The sequence below is a fragment of the Schistocerca americana genome, chromosome 8, assembly GCF_021461395.2.
Source record: "Schistocerca americana isolate TAMUIC-IGC-003095 chromosome 8, iqSchAmer2.1, whole genome shotgun sequence".
In the NCBI taxonomy this organism is placed as follows: domain Eukaryota; kingdom Metazoa; phylum Arthropoda; class Insecta; order Orthoptera; family Acrididae; genus Schistocerca; species Schistocerca americana.
This window is the reverse complement of record NC_060126.1, coordinates 32,645,899-32,667,131: the sequence shown is the minus strand read 5'-3', so window position 1 is coordinate 32,667,131 and position 21,233 is coordinate 32,645,899. Positions and strand designations below refer to the sequence as shown.

Genomic DNA, 21,233 nt, shown 5'->3' with positions numbered 1-21,233 from the left:
ATACTCGTGTAGTACGTAAAGAGATATGAATGTTTTAGTTGGACCACTTTTTTCACTTTGTGATAGATGGCGCTGTAATAGTCACAAGCATATGGCTCACAATGTTAGAACAACAGTTGGTAACAGGTAGGTTTTTTAAATTAAAATACAGAACATAGGTACATTTGAACATTTTATTTCGGTTGTTCCAATGTGATACATGTACCTTTATGAAGTTATCATTTCTGAGAACACATGCTGTTACTGCGTGATTACCTGTAAATACGACATTAATGCAGTAAATGTTCAAAATGATGTCTCTCAACCTCAATGCATTCGGCAGTATGTGTAACGACATTCCTCTCAACAGCTAGTAGTTCGCCTTCTGTAATGTTCGCACATGCATTGACAATGTGCTGACGCATGTTGTCAGGCGTTGTTGGTGGATGACAATAGCAAATATCCTTCAACTTTCCCCACAGAAAGAAATCCAGGGACATCAGATCCGGTGAACGTGCGGGCCTTGGTATGGTGCTTTGAGAACCAGCCCTTGTGTCGTGAAATATGCTATTCAGTACCACTTCAACCACAAACAAGCTATGTGCCGGACATCCGTCATGTTGGAAGTACATCGCCATTCTGTCGTGCAGTGAAACATCTTGTAGTAACATCAGTAAAACATCACGTAGGAAATCAGCATACATTGCACCATTTAGATTGCCATCGATAAAATGGGGGCCAATTATCCTTCCTCCCATAATGCCGCACCATACATTAACCCGCCAATGTCGCTGATGTTCCACTTGTTGCAGCCATCGTGGATTTTCCATTGCCCAATAGTGCACATTATGCCTGTTTACGTTACCGCTGTTGGTGAATGACGCTTTGTCACTAAGTAGAACGCGTGAAAAAATCTGTTATCGTCCCGTAATTTCTCTTTTGCCCAGTGGCAGAACTGTACGCGACGTTCAGAGTCGTCGCCATGCAGTTCCTGGTGCATAGAAATATGGTACGGATGCAGTCGATGTTGATGTAGCATTCTCAGCACTGACATTTTTGAGATTCCCGATTCTTATCTTCTACTGATGTGCGGATTAACCGCGACAGCAGCTAAAACACCTACTTAGGCATCATCATTTGTTGCAGGTCGCGGTTGACATTTCACATGTGGCTAAACGCTTCCTGTTTCCTTAAGTAACGTAACTGTCCAGTGAACGGTGCGGACACTTGGATGATGTCATCCAGGATACCGAGCAGCATACATAGCACATGCCCGTTACACATTTTGATCACAATAGCCATACATCAACACGATATCGACCTTTTCTGCAGTTGGTAAACGGTCTATTTTCTCATGGGTAATGTATCACGAATCAAACACTGTCCGCAATGGCGGAATGTTACGTGATACCACATGCTTATATGTTTGTGACTATTACAGCGCCATCTATTACAAAGTGGAAAAAGTGGTTCAACTAAAACATTCATATTTCTTTACGTACTACATGAATATGTAATAAAAAATGGGGGTACCTATTTAAAAAAACGCAGTTGATATCCATTTGACATATGGCAGCGCCATCTAGCGGGTCAACCATAGCGCCATCTGGTTTCCCCTTCAAGCTAGACAAGTTTTGTTCTTTGCAGTTTTTTCATTTGATGCTTATTTCGTGAGATATTTGGCCCGGTCACTATCAGTGGACCACCCTGTAAATGTTAAAATTTATCATAGTGTGAAAAGTTTAGATACTAAAAAATTTTGTGTTGAACGATGTGTAGAAGCATGTGTGTGTAAGCTCCAACTAAATTATACTTATAATTGTAGCTGGGTATAGGTCCCCATTGGGAAATTTTCAACTATTTTTGAAAAACTTGGATTCTTTGTTGTGTCATATGGGGGGAAGCAGATTATTGTTTGTGGGGGTTTCAATGTAGATTTTCTGAAAGAGTACAATAGAGAGCTTGACCTTAAAATATTATTTGGTTCTTTCAGTTTGATGACAGTTTTATTGATTTTCCTGCTTGGATAGTACAGGAAAGCAGCACACTGATAGATAATGTTGTAGACCAAGATAAATTTAATCAGATACAAACTTTACCTGTTAAGAATGGTCTTTCTGATCATGATCCACAGCTAGTTACAGTAAATGACATAGCTCCATACAGTAATGTGAAACAGTCCTCCAAAATAGTGTGTTAAATTAACAGTTTACCAACTGCAAATTTTAGGGAAAGTTTACAACATTTAGACAGGCATGAGGTGTACTGGGAACCTGATGCTAATTTCAAATTTAACATGTTTCATGATTATATTTGAAAACAGTTTCCCCTAAGAAAACATTGAAACATAATTGTAAGAATCCATCTGAAAAGCTTTGGCTTACAAAATGGATAAAAATATCTTGTAAACAAAAAAGGGAATTGTATCTTATAGCTAGGAAGAGTAGTGATCCAGAAGCAACCAGACATTATGAAAACTACTGTATCGTATTAAGAAAAGTTATTAAATAGTCCAGATGTATATGCATTATGTCTGAGATCAGCACCTCTGGTAATAAAATTAAAACAACTTGGAATATTGTTAAGGAGCTCTAGAAAGCCCTGTCTTTCCAAATTACATGTTTTCTCAGAAAGTATATGAGCTAGGAAGTTGAATTTTTTACAGATTATTTATTGGAGTATTGGCTACAACTTAACACAGGGACTTTAAAAAATTTGAATTCAGTTGCTAGAGATCAATTTTTTCTGTTGTAATGCAAATTCACTACATTTTGTACCAATTTTTGTTTATAAATTCGACAATATAAAAGTTTCTAAAAAAAGGCTGTGTTTAAGCTATGCAGAAGGGACTGTGTAACATTTCTTGAAAATCTGAAGTAGATTGATTTGGTAGATCCTTAGAAAACATGTAACTTGCATGAAAAAATAAAACTTTTTGGGAACCAAGTGACGAAGTTTGGATTACCTTTTTAGTGCATTCTAGGTCCATAGGATGGATTATCTTCATCTTCTGCAAACTCTTCCTCCAGCTGCCTCTTTGTCCTCTTCCTGTTTACTCTGACTTGTATTTCTAGGATATTTACTAAAGCAAGCATTGTTCATACCGTGTTGAAACCTATCTTCATTCCCATATTTCGAAATGATTTACACCTTACATCATTGCCGACATTGAAAGTAGCAACAGCATCATACACACCAAAGTGAAGTATTTCTGTTCCAACAAACACATCTTGGGTATTTTTGACCATACAACAGTCTTTACACTTTCATTGGGATTTTGAGTTTTTCCATGAACACACTTTTTCAACAGTTCAAGTTCTTCTGCTAAGTCTCTGAAAGTAGGTTTTATCACTTCCATTACCACATCAGGCAGACTATGTTTATGAGTATACACTTCACCAGTTGCCAACCCCTTATTGTGCATACACCAACTGTTTTCTCTTTTGGGACACACGTAATGATGGGGACTTCCATCGGTTGAAAAAGTATGAAAAAAAGAGCCCAAACAGCCTTCTTCATTTCATTGACACTTTCTGTGTTTTTCCTAACAGCCATTCCATAATAGTTCTCTATTTTGTCAATTAGACTGTCAGTTAACCTTCCCTTCCCATCCAACTCTTTACCATCAATGAGTTTTTGTTTTTTGTACGAAGCTTTCAGTTGCCGAAGTCTTGATCCCTTTCGTTTCTGCACTACAACGTTGTCACCATAGGGCTTCAATTCTTGAATATGTTTGAAACTTTTAGGATCACCGTCACTAAGGTAATTCACATATTGCACTTTGTCACAACATTGAAATATACTAGCAACACCAGCCACTTCCAGTCCTCCACTACTGCCACTATAGTTACTTGTACAATTATTGTCATGTGTACTGATATATTTTTGTTGACACCTACAACATTAACATTTTACTACTGCATCTAAAATTTTCCCTCTATACATAGTGGTGGCGGATACTACACCACGAAGATGTGTCCCCCCGTTTATGCCAGGTACAATCAAATGCTGCAGTCAAGTCTATATTACCAATGTTTTCTATTACTGCTTCTTCAAGAGCTTTCTTCATACGTTCTCTACAGGCATTCCCTGCTTTAGCTCCTATAAATCTATTATAGTTCGTAACCTTGATTGGGGGATTTGAAAGACAGAAAACTGCACCTGCAGTAGCACCCTTACCAAGTGTACACAAGCCATAAAAAAATCTAATATTGTGTTCAAAGATTTTTGCTGGCATTTTCTTCATTTGGTGTTACTGCAACAGTTGCACTCCACACTGTGTTTCCCACCTTTTTAGTAAACGTTCACATGGTGATTAACTTTTTCTCATAAAAAAAACAACAACAAACCATACATGACATAAAGTTCGGCACTATCATGGGACCCAAAATGAACGTACTCGTACATCAACTACAGTACTGTTGAAACCAGGCATGGGTGGCTTCATCTGTTCCCGGGAAAGTTAGCTGCTTCTTTTTTTTATCATTAAAAAGGGGCTTTTATTTTCTGCGAATTTAATATTTTTTACTATTTCTTGTCCAGTCACGAACAACTGGAGGTGATAAGCAATTTTCACTAGCTTTTGAACACAATTTCATGCTATTGTAAGTCTGTTTTATTGCTTCTAATTTCTTTCGAAGCCAAACCATAATGCATTTCTGTTTTAAAATTGTCATTTTCATAAACATAGCAGTTGGTATGTAACTATTTGGAAGATGACAAATAACTAAAACATGAGGAAACAATACTGCTGCTGTATTGTTAATGCATACATTGACTTTTGTCATTATTGGAACAGTGATTCTAGTGTCACTGCTAAGGCAGTACAAGAGAATAATTATTTCCTATAACAGGAGTCATTAACAGCTTGTTTGTACAATTAAAGTGGAATAACAGGTATAATGTACCTTTTAAAATTAGTTAAGCCATCAGACTGAATTACATAAAAGATGGTTTCCAGGCTGAACTTGGCTCAACTCTTGTAACCCTCAGATAATCAGTAGGTGATCACAAAGACCTAAGAAACCTTGAGATAAGCATAAAGCAAGTGGAAGACATTTTAACCTCAGATTAACAAAAGCTGTGGTACTTCGTTAATAGTAGTAGGTTCATGGTGGTTTGTAGAGTATAGATGTAGCTGAAATTCATTGAATGTACAGATTTGAAATTATCAGGTCATTCTATATGTTACCAACATGTTTGACTAGACCTAAAATTGTGAAAAAAGTCTTAGATTGTTCTGTGTTTACCATTAACATTTGCAGTATCCTTTTGTGTTCGCTGCGAGTATGAAATGAAATGATCACACCACATAATTGGCTATGATTGTTGAGCTGCCTGATACGAGTATTTCTGTTCGATGCCACTTCATCTCCTTGGGCGTCTCTGTGAAGAAGACGAGATGAAATTATTGAGACAATACAATGTGCAACAGACATCTCTTTTCACTTGTGGTACATCCGACATAGGCTGTTGCAGCTCACGCACCTGCCGATCATGTGCCAGTGCAGGTGGGCAGGGTTGGGCAAACAACTGATGTGCTGGCAGTACAGGATGTCAAATTAAATACCTTTCAGCCGTCAATTTTCAACCCTATTTTAATTGGCAACCAGTTTCACCATTTTACTGTGCCATCTCCAGGCCCCTGACCAATGTGTAGGGAGAATGTACCTCGGTTGTACTCAAAACGGAGGCCAGCAATACTAGTACTAGTGGATATTTGCTATAGTGATCTCTTCAACCACCACCTGAGTCGGCAGAAGTTTTCTAGGTCTCTCTCTCTCTAATTATTTGTAATTCTGATGTTTTATCATTAATACTGCATTTGATAATTTATGAAATCTTATTTTGTTCCTCTGACATTACTCATAACAGTTTTTCTAACTGAGTGATCTGTTATATTTTATGAAAATAAAATTATGACAGTAGTACCCAGAAACTAATGACATTGTAAAACTATAACCTGTTTGAGTGACTTTTTCATTGTGAAAATTTAGATTGAAGATGTACATTTGTCTGTTTAGTTACTTTTGAAATCTTATGGCAAGTAATGTGTTCATTCCTCTCTTCCTTACAGATTCGTGAGCTGTACTCACTGTCGGTGTCACAACCAGTTACTGAGTCGGCCGGTTTTAGACAATGTGTCCAGCTACTCCGTGTGCAGTCCCAGCAGGAATTATCGACTCTTGTAGCCTCTGCCCTTGCGTGTCTGTCTTGTCAGAAGTCCCAGACAAATCACTGGAGCTCGAAGCTGGAACTGTTGTACAGTACGCTAGAGCGTGCTTCTGCAGACCTCCAGCGGGTTGCAGATTTTGAAAGTCCCAGGAAGAAAAGGAATCCAGGAGAAATGGAGAGCCCGGCAAAGCGAAGACCTCCTCTGGTGATGAACAATTTCACAACTCCCACAAAGGCCAGAAGTTTATCAAAGTCACCTGTGAGCACTCCAGTGAGGAAATGTGGCTTAAACAGTCCTGCGAGAAAAACTCCACTGAGAAGTCCAAAGTATGGTAGCTCTGCAAAGAGAGATGTCTGCAGTGGATCAGCTAAAAGAGCTAATCTTTTTGAATCCCCTGAGACCAGTCCTACAAAGAGAGTGGTGAATATGCTAGAAGGGAATTTGAGTAGAAGTGAACTAAAAAAGGTATGTTTCTTTCCATGTATACACATTCATTATTCTTTTGTGAACTATCCAGTGATTATTCATGGGTAATGTGCTGAATAGTTATTTATCCAAGGTGCTCTAGTAATAAGGTGCATTTTTCATTTCCACTACTCTCAGTTCCTGTCTTTATTTTCCAAAACTATCCATCAGCTAGTTTCTTCAAGACTTCTTCAGCTCTTGAAAATGTGTGTGCTCTCAAGAGTCTTCCATGTGAGAGCAGTCCACTGTCTCATGTGGCAGGGGGAGAACTTAAAATGTCACTGAAATTTGCGGCAGGCACGATTTGAATAGTCCTAATGATAAAGAAAGCAAAACCTGATTCTTTTCTTGACAAAACCAGGAAAAGTACCTACTCCTGACCATCACATCTGCGACACTGTTTGAAAGTGGGTATGCTATTCTGTAAGCTGAACATCGTGACCTCATTCCAACTGAAGCAGACATTCTTTATGATTGTGAGAAGTTTGAGATCCAGGTTGTCAGGTGCAAATCAACATTTTCATGCCACAATAGGTGGACCATCTTGTTCGAACCCAGACAGAGAGATGTGATTGACATCCTGACATAATTTTTCTGTTGTTTCCCTAAATTACTTCCAGAAAATCTGGGAATTGGTCCTCAAATAGATTATAGCCACATCCGTGCCCTATTCTCCTAAAGTTGAGCTATTGTCTGCCTATATTAATGATGGTGAGATTTAATCTCTGAACCCCGTTTTTAGTTTTAATTTTCTCATGTATACACAAAGATCAAAGACACCTCATTTCACTATTATTTAAGTATATGAACTCAAATTTTCAAATTTTAGAGTTAATATGTGGCAAAAGTTGAGAAGGAACAAAGCACAATTAAAAACAAATGCTCCCCCAGTTTTGCCAATGGCTCTGATGAAGTTTTTCATTGGGCCAAATTTTATATGAAGAGCAGGGCGAGTTATGTTCTTGGATACAACAAATGCTTCATGCGTAACAATATGAGAGCCTGGTTCAAGTGATGGACACTTTGGTCAGTCTTTATTTTTATAATGAAGTGCTTTGGTGCAGTATCCCAGAGGCAAAGGAAGCAATTAAATTCGGCGTTACCATTTTGTAGCCCAACTAATATGCCTATGACTTTCAGATATCCCTAAATCTGCCATTTAAACTTGTTATAGTTCAATTGCAATAACAATTAGTCCATATTATCATATTTTCTTTCATGTAACAATATTAGAGCAGGGAAGTTGGTACTCACAATATAGCGGAGATGCCGAGTCACGATAGGCACAGAAAAAAGATTCACACAATTATAGCTTTCAGCCATTAAGGCCTTTGTCAACCAACCAACACACACACACACACACACACACACACACACACACACACACACACACAAATGCAAATGCAAACGCAACTCTCACACACACGTCTACAGTCTCAGACAACTGAAATCAACACTGTGAGCAGCAGCACCGGTGCATGATGGGAGTGGCAACTGGGTGGGGGTAAGGAGGAGCATTCTCCGTACAGCCTAGCCACCCGTGGTCATCGCATCTGCAGTGATGAGCAATCCCTCTCAAAATACACCGTGGGTCTCACTGAAGTCTTCACTGACTGTAATTATGCTCCCATACTTGTACAAAAAAAAATCTGCCATGCCTTATATTTCCAGTCTCCCACCACCTGCCAAAGTCCCACAGACCGGCCCCAGGGGAACATTCCCCTCATGACTCAGTACCATCCAGGACTGGAGCAACTGAATTACAATCTTCGCCAGGTTTCACTTACTTCTTGTCGTGCCCTGAAATGAGAAATTCCCTGTACACTCTCCTTCCCACCCCTCTTACAGTGGTATTCCGCCATCCACTGAACCTATACAATACAGGGTTATTACAAATGATTGAAGCGATTTCACAGCTCTGCAATAACTTTATTATTTGAGATATTTTCACGATGCTTTGCACACACATACAAAAACTCAAAAAGTTTTTTTAGGCATTCACAAATGTTCGATATGTGCCCCTTTAGTGATTCGACAGACATCAAGCCGAAAATAGAGTTCCTCCCACACTCGGCGCAGCATGTCCCCATCAATGAGTTCAAAAGCATCGTTGATGCGAGCTCGCAGTTCTGGCACGTTTCTTGGTAGAGGAGGTTTAAACACTGAATCTTTCACATAACCCCACAGAAAGAAATCGCATGGGGTTAAGTCGGAAGAGCGTGGAGGCCATGACATGAATTGCTGATCATGATCTCCACCACGACCGATCCATCGGTTTTCCAATCTCCTGTTTAAGAAATGCCGAACATCATGATGGAAGTGCGGTGGAGCACCATCCTGTTGAAAGATGAAGTCGGCGCTGTTGGTCTCCAGTTGTGGCATGAGCCAATTTTCCAGCATGTCCAGATACACATGTCCTGTAACGTTTTTTTTCGCAGAAGAAAAAGGGGCCGTAAACTTTAAACTGTGAGATTGCACAAAACACGTTAACTTTTGGTGAATTGCGAATTTGCTGCACGAATGCGTGAGGATTCTCTACCGCCCAGATTCGCACATTGTGTCTGTTCACATCACCATTAAGAAAAAATGTTGCTTCATCACTGAAAACAAGTTTCGCACTGAACGCATCGTCTTCCATGAGCTGTTGCAACCGCACCGAAAATTCAAAGCGTTTGACTTAGTCATCGGGTGTCAGGGCCTGTAGCAATTGTAAACGGTAAGGCTTCTGCTTTAGCCTTTTCCGTAAGATTTTCCAAACCGTCGGTTGTGGTACATTTAGCTCCCTGCTTGCTTTATTCATCGACTTCCGCGGGCTACGCATGAAACTTGCCCGCACGCGTTCAACCGTTTCTTCGCTCACAGCAGGCCGACCCGTTGATTTCCCCTTACAGAGGCATCCAGAAGCTTTAAACTGCGCATATCATCGCCGAATGGAGTTAGCAGTTGGTGGATCTTTGTTGAGCTTCGTCCTGGAGTGTCGTTTCACTGTTATGACTGACTGATGTGAGTGCATTTCGTGCACGACATACGCTTTCTCGGCTCCTGTCGTCATTTTGTCTCACTGCGCTCCCGAGTGCTCTGGCGGCAGAAACCTGAAGTGCGGCTTCAGCCGAACAAAACTTTATGAGTTTTTCTACGTATCTGTAGTGTGTTGTGACCATATGTCAATGAATAGAGCTACAGTGAATTTATGAAATCGCTTCAATCATTTGTAATAGCCCTGTATATTCGTCCATCCTTATGCAACCTGTGCTCCCAATGCCTTACCTCATGGCTCCTACCCTTGTAATAGACCTAGATGCAATACCTGTCCCATACACCCTCCTATCACCACCTACGCCAGTCCGCTCACTAACATCACCTATCCCATCAAAGGCATGTGATTTACAAGCTAAGCTGCAACCCCTGTGCTACATGACAACCAACAAGCTGTCCCTGCACATGAATGGCCACTGACAGACTGTGGCCAAGAAACAAGTGAACCACCCTGTTGCTGAACACACTGCCAAACATGATATCCCTCATTTCAGTGACTGCTTCACAGCCTGTGCCATATGGATCCTTCCCATCAGCACTAGCTTTTCTGAACTGCACAGGTGGGAACTTCCCCTACAATACATCCTATGTTCCCATAACCCTCCTGGCCTCAGCCTTCGTCAGTCACTGTCCTCATCCATTCAGCCCACTTCCTGTTCCCATTCATCCCAGCACTGCACAGCTGTCATTTCACTGCCACACCCGGCCTTTTAATTTCTTTTTATTTCTCTCTTTTCCGCTACTCCCCCCCCCCCTTCCCCCCCCCTCTTTCCCCACCTTCTCTCCTGCCCTCCGTCTAAACTACAGCACTTCACTGTCTGCCACCTTCACCATACTATCCCTACCCATCCCCACCCCACCCTCCTCCTTACCCCCAACCAGTTGTCATTCCCATCAAGTACTGCTGCTGCTGCTCGCAGAGTGGTTTCAGTTGCCTGAGACTGCCGACGTGTGTGCAAGTTGCATTTGTGTGTGTGTGTGTGTGTGTGTGTGTGTGTGTGTGTGTGTGTGTGGGGGGGGGTTGACAAAGGCCTCAATGGCCGAAAACAATAATTGTGTGAATCTGTCTGTTGTGCCTATCGCGACTTAGCATTCTCTGCTATATGGTGAGCAGCAACTTTCCTTCTCTAATATTTCTACATTCCATTCTGGATTTTCCATTGTTTCATTTCTTTCACATACGGTGCATACCCAGTCAGAATCAAGGGTTACATCTAGTAGTACACACTTGAGACTTAGTTTTGAGGAGTCAATGGACAACCTCCACTGATCACTTTTATAGTCAGTGTCCATAGTCTCAGTAAATCACTAAAAAATACAAAATTCTTTTCACTTTCGAAAAGTGGAAGGAATGGCATATGGTGGTTTCAGAATGCAGTCACATTTACTGTCTTATCAAGACAATGCTACTGTTGTAGTCTCGATGCCAACAGTTCAGCTTTACCTTTCGACAGTTCCGTGTCTCTCACTAGGTCATTAAGTTCACTCTTTGTTATTTTGTGAATCTCTGTACACTCATGATTACACACAAAATGATGGTCTTTCAAGTAACTGGTTTTTGAAGTGCAGCACTAGTTCCATTAGCAGCCTCGTCACCATCACAAGCAGGTGGGACAGGAACAGGCAGTCCGTCTCCGTGAGGCACTGGTTGCGTGGCCAACAGTATGTTAGGATATGTCAAGGAAGACTTTTTCTTTTTGGAAATACTATGTGTGAATGGAGTTGTCATACAAAAGTAAAAATCATTAATGTCTTGATGGTTTTTGCCAGGTCATGGGTATAGCATGGAAGCTCTTTTACAATTCAACCATGAATGAATACTTGTGACACAAGATTTACAACATACATGAGGAACCTAAGGCTCGTTCTAGTCCCTGATTTCACAGCCAAAGTACATTCTGTACACCCACCTAATACATGATATTGTCTGCAAATGTAGCAGAAATTGTAGCACTGTTATGCATTTGTGAGGCATGTTAATCACAGGAAATGCAATGACCACACACTCTAATTACACTCCAGTAACACATTCCTCCAGCATACAAACAGAACACAGCTGCAACAGACTGAAACTACATTTAAATGCAACATGCTCTGCTCCTACCATCCTCTTCCTGTTCGCCTTGTGGCGACAAGCCTGGGCTAAAAATAGTGACAAAATACACACAGTTGTTGTTACCTGGAACTTCATCGCTCCGTCCACCATCAGTGGGATTTCAAAGGCTATGTGCGAAGGGATTGACAACAAATGCTAATAAAATATAACTATCATTAAGAGCACCACCCTTAACTTGGAAATGAGAGCTAATTAGAGTTTTTCATTGTCATTTTCATTATCAGCATCGTCAATATCATTAAAAAACGTTTCTTTCGTCTCAGTTACATTTTCACTGTTGGCTTGTATCATCAAACTGAAGGTTCTTTTTCTAAATTTCCAATATGTTCTAGTTGTTATTGCCTGAGCTACAAACACACACAATTTTCTTTTGTGTATCACATAGTATGTGACATGCATTATAACAAATACTGTTGCCTACTTAAAATTATTTATATTTACATCTCTGGAAGCTAGTTTTTTCCTGATCTTAAGCAGATGCTAAAGAGTTTTCCATTTTCTCTTACAGCGGCTTTTAGAACTGAAAGAGCAGCAGTCTAATGATGAGGATGCGATGTCAAAATTTGAAGCAATTCGACAAAAACTCCTGGTGTACCTGACTGAAGATGCTTTTCCGGCACTCTTACAACCCCCGACCTCATTGCCTTTAGCAGAAGTAATCTTTTTCGATGATGTCGCGCGTGTTAAGTCACGCATCGTGGGGGCTCCTCGTGGGGCCATTCATTCAGCTCTTAGCAACCCGTCAGTCTATCTGGAGGTATGTTCCCTTTTTGTTTTTGCAGCTCAAAAGATGTAAATAGCTATCAAGTAAAAAGCTTGCAGACTTAAAGTATTGTTAAAAATGTAAAGACTGTGTTATCCAAAATAATCCTGTTCAGAGAGATCTCATTCCAAAATTGGATTGCTACTTTCTGTTTGCGTGAAGCATTTGCTACACATAAGTGGCTCAGTGGTAAAGTGCCACACTGCAGATTCAAAGGTCTCAGGCCCGATCCCCATCAGTCTCAGCATTTTTTGTGGGTTGATAACGCCTTTACCTTTTTGCGTCAACAAGATAGTGTCGGTGAGTGTCTGCAGGAGGAGAGGGAGAGTGTGCATGCATGCATGCGTGCATGCCTGCGCGCGTGCATGCGCGAGCACGTGCGTGTGTCACAGAGGCTCTCTTCTTCAAGTGGCGTTTGAGTTTACGTAAGAAAAGATTCACAGGAAGAAAAATCCAGTTTGTTTAAATGGAATTCTAAGAAGAGAAGATTTTTGCAAGAAGAGATATGTGAACTAGAACTCTGACAAACTTCCAGAGGTTTCTCAACGATACCTTCCAAGTCTTCAACCAGAATCCGTTATTATGGAGTTTTACTGTTATCAGTCCTACAATAATTGGAAGTCCATAGGCCAACTTACAATTTATTACAGCTGTACTGGGGTACAATAACATTAAAATCATGCCAAAATGATTATCAGTTGCATAAGGCACCATTTATTATATGAAATAAGGACTGTTAAGCAGAAGAGACTAAATGCTACAAACAAGCAGTTATACCATTTATATCGAATATTGGTCTTAAATTAAATTTTGCTGCAGTATGAAGATGCAATTCTCTTTAGTATATACATGCCCACCGGCAAGTTAACAGGCTTAGAAATGCATTTTGTCTGCCGAGCTGAGTGAGCGACTGAGTTCAGGTCTGGCCCGTCCTTCTCGTGGGCCTCGGTTTAGGAGTACCGTGCAGGCAATACCAAGACCTCGATTGACCTAGGTTCATAGAATTTTCTACAACTCTGTGTGGATGGAAGAAATGGGGTCCTGAGGACCGGTTTTTGTGTGTGTTATTGTCCAAAAGGTGACAAGGCCTGCCTGCCACACACTTCTTGCGGTCAAGTACAACTGCAGTGCATCTGATCTGTCCACCCCTGTTTCCTAACCCTGGATTTCCCAGTTAAAAATACACTTTCTCCTGGATGAAAACTCACTTTTACCGTGTTAAGTAACAGTTTATTTTCCATCGGAACTGCAAAACGTATCAATCGTTTGAATGGTTATGGTTTTACACACGGACGTAGAATTTCCCAGCACTTTAGAAAACGAGACTCAGGGAGAAAGACATGTTTTGGAAATATCTTTGATGTGCAGCAGTAACATGTACACTGTATATTTTCGTATTACGAAAGTATACACTGGAATTCCAACAAACACCGCATGTTGCTTTCCAAATCATGGAAATTGAGATTGCGTTTTGTAAGCCAGTCATAGCTCATGTCGTGTGATCTCACCAGCAGATGACACTGGATATTCAGAGCATAGGACACTTGATGTAGTCAGCCAACAGCAACATCACTGTTAAGTTGCACGAACACACAAATGGAAAGTTAATAGTTTAAATTAACACACATAGTGTTGCTACAAGAAAAGCAAAACTTTCACGTATAATATTGGTCTCTAAGCTGCAAAAGAAGCTATGATTTCGCATATAATGTTGATCTTTTTTGCGTGTGTTACACTGTAAGATATATCACACAAATGTGAAAGTAAAATTTCTAATATTGGCATAAATGTCTGATCTTCAGTATTCGAAATTCTTTTAAATGGCTCTTCATCAAAGAGTTGATTTTTAAATGAGAGTCAAACACTCTGTGGTATAAGAAATTCATGGTACATTCTCTCACATAGTTCAATTTACGTAAAAGGATATTTTCTTTGAAAGTAACACTTTTCAAACCACCATTTGCAATATTTTGCCGCGACCTGTTAGAAATAGGTTCGTTTCAGCAGTTGCCAGATAGCGCAGATAAAAGGCGACACTGCACTTGCGCAGCTACAATGACTTAGGAAGCCCATATGTACCTACGTGTAAAACATTAAAAGATCAGACATCAGAGTGGTGGACAGTGGTACTCAGAGGCGGGAATAGGAAGTGAGCAGGATGGAGGGCTTTTTGAGGTGGCATTGTGCGTGTTGCTCAAGTCATTGATTGGGTTTGCGAATGATCAGTGTTGTTATAATTACTAGCGAAATCCATAGATTCAGACAACCAGAATGAAAATAAACAACTAACAGGTGACAAGATTACGTATTATCTTCTCAGTGTATCCAAGAAAATGAAATATTGACAGAAAAGTTTTGGCAAGATCGCTACACTAGTAAGAACCAGTTGTACAGTCCCCGGCTAGCAGCCGCTTAAGTTCGATTCTGAAAATAATGCAGAAAACGTGCTGTACAAACAAATAACAATGCCTAACTAGAGAATAATCGCGGGATAACTAAATTGGTGATTCTGGCAGGGTTAGTGAAGTTAATCAGCGAACAAATTTTGACAATGGTAGGTGTAGCTACAGAACTGGTGATGACAAGATCATTTGTTAGAACAAGTAAGGAGAAGAAATAGGGACGTCACACACATTATGGAAGAATAAGACGGTTCCAAATGTATATAAAAATTTCTTAATACTACTTTTAGATCTCATGCTTGAGACACTGGTGTGTATGAATGAAATGTGGAACTATTTCATAACAAAAAACTTTTTGCTTGTAGTACGCCTAATAGGCATTTGATATTGGTACTTCATGAGTTGTATTCTGTCATGTTATAAAAATGACCATTTGTGTCAAAACAGTCTCGTTTGTTTGGGGTGGGTTACAAAACTGCTGCAATATTAGAAAGGCCTATTTTGTTTTATCTAGCAGACAATGACAAAATAGATGTAATCAGATAGAGAAACCACACCAGTCTTGGGTATTATTTGTATTAATAGCTATTTCAGTACTACAAAATGACATTTCAATTTTTCACATAGCAACATGTTTGACGAACTTTGATGAGGTAACAGATTCTTTCGCAGAAAGGAAAGCACGTCATGTAAAACTGTAGCAAGATTAGAGAGAGAAAAATGCTATGAGATAAGGATTGAAGAAATGTGTACTTTCTTGCTTGTCTCTTGTCTTTATTGGTTTTATGTATCCTATATTTAATTTTATGTCACACAAAACAGCAAGTTATTAGCTAATAGGCAATAAAGAGTCCAGATTTTCTGAAGAGCTTGTTCTCCCAATTACAAATAATCCCATCTGCTATTAATTGCGAAATTTTTTATTTTTAAAAGGAGGGGTAGACTGTGAAACCGGCCAACTGGGAACAGGAGAGGCACCACAGGACATTTCAATTTCCACTGTCCTGAATATAATTTGATGGCATCAATTACAAAATGTACAAGTCACAATTCCACAGAGCAAAATATAGTGACGTGCGATAGAAGAATGCTGTATGAAGAGGCGTGGCACTGCACTTTGGCACACTTAAGACCAAATAAGATCTCTTACATTTCCTCGAACACATATGTTTTATGTTTCAGACTTTTCAGAAAGATGTGCGCTACAAGATAAACATATTTTTGAAATTTTTTTTTTTTTTTTTTTTTTTTTTTTTTTTAGTATTGATCCAGTTCGCAAATATTGTACATCCGGGGTGGATGCGCAGAGCAGTCTGAGTTTTAGTGGGTAGTCTGCACGTGATCAGTGTTTACATTTAGTGATTTTGCTGTTTCCCCTTCATTTATTCTCACGTCACATGGAAACAAAATGGATATATGTGGCTGGGAGCTATCAAGTGAATTAGAATACATTCACATAATTACGGAAGGCTGTTATTAGTTTTAGATTTTATTTTATTATTATATTACATTATATTATATTATTATTCTGACAGTCAAGCATTAATTGCATTGCAGAACAAAGAAGTTATTTTTGTCTGTTTGTTAAAGAAATATGACTTTAATTAACCTTTTCCGCAGAGGCAGTCAATCTATTTGAAACAAAATGTTTAAGTCCACAGTACTGGCTAGTTTCAACTGTTGGCTGCATTTCAAGTGCACTTTTTCATCTTCTAGCACGTATGGCATTATTTCATAATAAAGAACCAAACATGATACAATACAGTACTGGTGCTCCAAGAAAATTTACATCCCGAAAACCACACTGGAAAGCTTAATATCAGTTTGAGGTCTACTTCATTGGGATTCTGGATATACAAATTTGAACTTTAAGTGTGTACATTTTAATATGGTTCACGGAATTCCGATGCTCTGTCCACCATCAGTGGGATTTCAAAGGCTATGTGTGAAGGGACTGACAACAAATGCTAATAAAATATAACTATTATTAAGAGCACCACCCTTAACTTGGAAATGAGAGCTTGTCGCCACAAGGCGAACAGGAAGAGGAAGGTAGGAGCAGAGCATGTTGCATTTAAAAGCTCTCCATCCTGCTCACTTCCTATTCCCGCCTCGGAGTACCACTGTCCACCACTTCTACAACTACCTCCAAACGTCCCCCACACCCCCTCATAGCTGACAAACCTTGTCTCGCAGACCTACTACACTTACCCCACCCTCCAAAACTCCCTCCCACCACCACACAGAACCCAAAACTTAAACAGACCCGTAACACAGTCATGAACCTTTCCTGACCCTTAGTCCCACAGAAATATCAGTCATTTCCAAAGGCCTCACCTTTTGCTCCACTCCCAAATTCAACCATGCAGTACTAGTTAAAGACCTTCTCTCCTTCTCCTGGTCCCTACGGTGGAAACACTTTTTCGCCACCAACCTGACCAATCAGACTCAACCAGAGACCAATATTGAACCTTGCCTAACTCAGTTCACTCCTCCATCCAACTGTGATCCCCCCCCCCCCCCCCCCACTGCCTCCAAACCACCCCCTGTTAACTTTCCAGAATTTCTTATCCTCGAACCTTGCCTCACCATCATTCCCCAAATCCCTCAACGTGCATACTAACCTTACATCCGCAGAAAGAACCACAGTCCACCATCTAAAAACTGATCCCGATCTTATAATCCTACCTGCAGACAAAGGCTCCACCACCGTTGTTTTGAATCGCAAGGATTATGTGGCAGAAGGACTCCGTCAGCTGTCAGATACTTCCACCTACAAACCATGCCACAGTGATCCCATTCCAGCAATCCAGCAGGATCTCCAGTCACTACTCAAATCCTTAGGCGTATCCCAGAACCTCTCCCCAGAGTCCATCTCTCTACTTACCCCTACCATTCCCCACACTCCCACCTTCTACATGCTTCCTAAAGTCCATAAACCCAACCACCCAGGACGCCCCATTGTGGCCGGTTACTGTGCCCCCACTGAGAGAATCTCTGCTCTCATAGACCAACACCTTCAACCTATTACCCAGAACCTATTCTCCTATATAAAAGATACCAATCATTTCCTCGACTGACTCTCCACAGTTCCTTTCCGTTTACGACACGGTGCCCTGCTCGTCACTATTGATGCCACCTCCCTATACACTAACATTCCTAATGCCCATGGCCTTACTGCTATCGAACACTAACTTTCCAGACGCCCTATGGATTAGAAACCAACAACCTCCTCCGTAGTCTCCATGACCAACTATATCCTCACCCACAATTACTTCTCCTTTGAAGGCATTACCTACAAACAAATCCGCGGTATGGCTATTCCGCGGTATGGCTATGGGCACCCGCATTGCACCATCCTATGCTAACTATTCATGGGCCATCTAGAGGAATCCTTTCTAAAAACCCAGAATCCTAAAGCCCTCACCTGGTTCAGATTCATTGATGACATCTTTGGCTATCTGGGTTGAAGGTGAGAACACCTTATTCACATTCCTCCAGAACCTCAACAACTTCTGCCCCATTTGCTTCACCTGGTCCTACTCAACCCAACAAGCCACCTTCCTAGATGTTGACATCCACCTCAGATATGGCTACATCTTACCTCCGTCCATATCAGACTTAGTAACCACCAGCAATACCTCCACTTCGACAGCTGCCACCCATTCCATACCAAGAAATCCCGTCCTTACAGCCTAACCACCCACGGTTGCCACATCTGTGGTGATGAGCAGTCCTTCTCTAAATATACTGAAGGTATCACTGAAGCCTTCACTGTCCGTAATTATACTCCCATCCTTGTACAAAAACAAATCTCCTGTGCCTTATCTTTCCAGTCTCCCACCACTTCCCAAAGTCCCACAGTCCGGCCACAGAGGAGCAATCCCCTCGTAACTCGGTACAATCCAGGACTGGAATAACTGAATTACATTCTCCGCCAGGGTTTTGATTACCTCTCGTCGTGCCCTGAAATCATAGATGTCCTGCCCACTATCCTTCCCACCCCACCTACCGTGGTACTCCGCCTTCCACAGAACCTACACAATATACTCGTCCATCCTTACGCAACCCCTCCTCCCAATCCCTTACCTCATGGCTCCTACCCCTGTAATAGACCTAGATGCAAGACCTGTCCCATACATCCTCCTACTGCCACCTACTCCAGTCTGGTCACTAACATCACCTATCCCAGCAAAGGCACGGCTACCTGTGAAACCAGTCGTGTGGTCTACAATCTAAGCTGCAACCGCTGTGCTGTCTGTCCGCATGAATGGCCACCGACAAACTGTGACCAAAAAACAAGTGGACACGCTGCCAAACATGATACCCCTCATCTCAGTGACTGCTTCACAGCCTGTGCCATATGGATCCTTCCCACCAACACCAGCTTTTCTGAATTGCGCAGGTGGGAACTTTCGCTGCAATACATCCTACGTCCCATAACCCTCCTGGCCTCAACCTTCGTTAGTCACTGTCCTCACCCATCCAGCCCCCTCCCTTGTTGTTGTGAAGCATGCATAGTCTTTGTAAAGCCTTTGACACATTTGGTTGTTGGAAGAGGCTTGCATGAGTACTGTGTGTCATTGTTGTGTATGGCGCATTTCCTTCGCAATTTAAGTTATTTTCGTTTTTTCTCTCGTTTATGTTTCATTGTTGAAGTATTATTCTGCAGTAGCGGGATACAGTAATATCCTTTGTTAGAGTATTGGTTCTTACCAGTAAAAATTAAAAAACCTGAAAACTAAAACAATAAAATTCCCAGAATTCTAAAAAATTCCCGGGTTTTTCCCGGATGAGAAATTCCCGGGTTTTCCCAGATCTCCCGGTTGTCCCGGGTCATATATACCCTGACTAAACACAAACAAATTGAGGCTAATGATTCCAAGACTCTCCCAGCTGCACCTCAGTTCCTTGTGGTATCGTTTACTGAAGGTGGTCAGGCCTTCACTATGGTTAAACCCTTTAATATTCATACAGGTGTTCATACAATTGCCGGCCCTGTGAAATCCTGTTCTCGTTTGCACAATGGCACTTTACTTTTGGAGATGAATAACGATTATCAAGCATAATTACTTGCAGCTTCACTCCTCCACCTCTATCCTTTTTGTATCGAGGCCCAACAAAAGCTGAATTCTTAGTGTGGTCTGACCGTACATTGTGAACTCGATGTACTGCTACCATTGTCGATGTTACAACCACACTCAAATGTCCTGTCAAAACCCAGACAAATGTTTTAATTGTGGTAGGGATGCCCGCTAGGGGAATTGCCCACCATCTCTTCAATTACAGTGGATACCATACAGCGTCATCCCGAAAAATGTCACATGTATCTTGATGAGCGGGCCATCCAGAAGATGCAGGAGATCTGGATCATGAAAAAAGTGCCTTACCCTGTCACTCGCAAGTTGCTGGATAGTTGGAAGAACTGAATTTTACCATCTAGCCCTTACAATACCGTTCTCGTTCCATGAAGGACTTAGCTGTGCAGACTTGGGACATCATATTCAGCACCACGTCCGTAAAATTGCCCATTGTGACGGCAGCATTACCATCTCTTCCTCCAGCTGTGCAGCAAGCCACGAACTTTTGCTTCTGGTGGGAAAATCACCTGCTACACAGCCAGCAGGGCGGAAAGGGCAGAAGGAATACTCCCACGAAGACTTATGTCCCTCCAGCCAACAAACACCTGAATCTTCATCTGCAAACCACACAGGTGCAAAGAAACCAAAAAAAGATAAATAACCTTCTCCTTCGCCGACTAAGAGATCCTATTCCATGGCGTCGCTGTGTGTTACCCTTACGTGGCTGGCCTCTGTTTCGCCAGTGCACACCTCCAACCATTTCTCTCCCTTGCAATCAGCTGTTCAACCCAGTGAGAATGCCGACACCTCTGTAAATGTCATGGAGCAGGATCCTCCAGCCTGTGCGCCTTGTAGCAATCTGTCTTTGAGGGCTGGCACTCAGCAGCCGCTGAGCGACAACCCTTCATTTTTTCTCTCCCCCCATTTCCCTGTCATGACTCCCCTTTAATGGAACATTCACAGTGTCGTATCCAGCGAGGAGGAATTATGGTTACTCTTGGAATTGCAGCATCCACTTTTTTTCTGCCTCCAGGAAGCAAAATTGCATCCTCACAACCACTTTGATCTCTTGCATCTCTTTTCGGTCCACTTCAACCTTCCCCCTGAGGGCGGCATTCCATTTCATGGTGGAGTTATTCTGCTCATCTGGAATGACATTTGTAGCCAAATCATCTCACTGAATACCCCATGGCAAGCTGTTGCAGTCCTCATTTTT

At 41.3% G+C, this 21,233-nt stretch overlaps 1 protein-coding gene across 2 annotated transcripts in view; it reads left to right on the top strand.

Moving 5' to 3' along the window:
- The window catches only part of LOC124545117 (origin recognition complex subunit 3), a 138,093-nt gene that overhangs the window by 99,536 nt on the left and 17,324 nt on the right, over positions 1-21,233 (top strand). For both annotated transcript variants that reach the window (XM_047123934.1, XM_047123935.1), the window contains 2 exons: positions 6,056-6,619; positions 12,280-12,528. In XM_047123934.1, the coding sequence (XP_046979890.1) occupies positions 6,056-6,619; positions 12,280-12,528 (813 nt within the window). The remainder of the gene's footprint in view (positions 1-6,055; positions 6,620-12,279; positions 12,529-21,233) is intronic.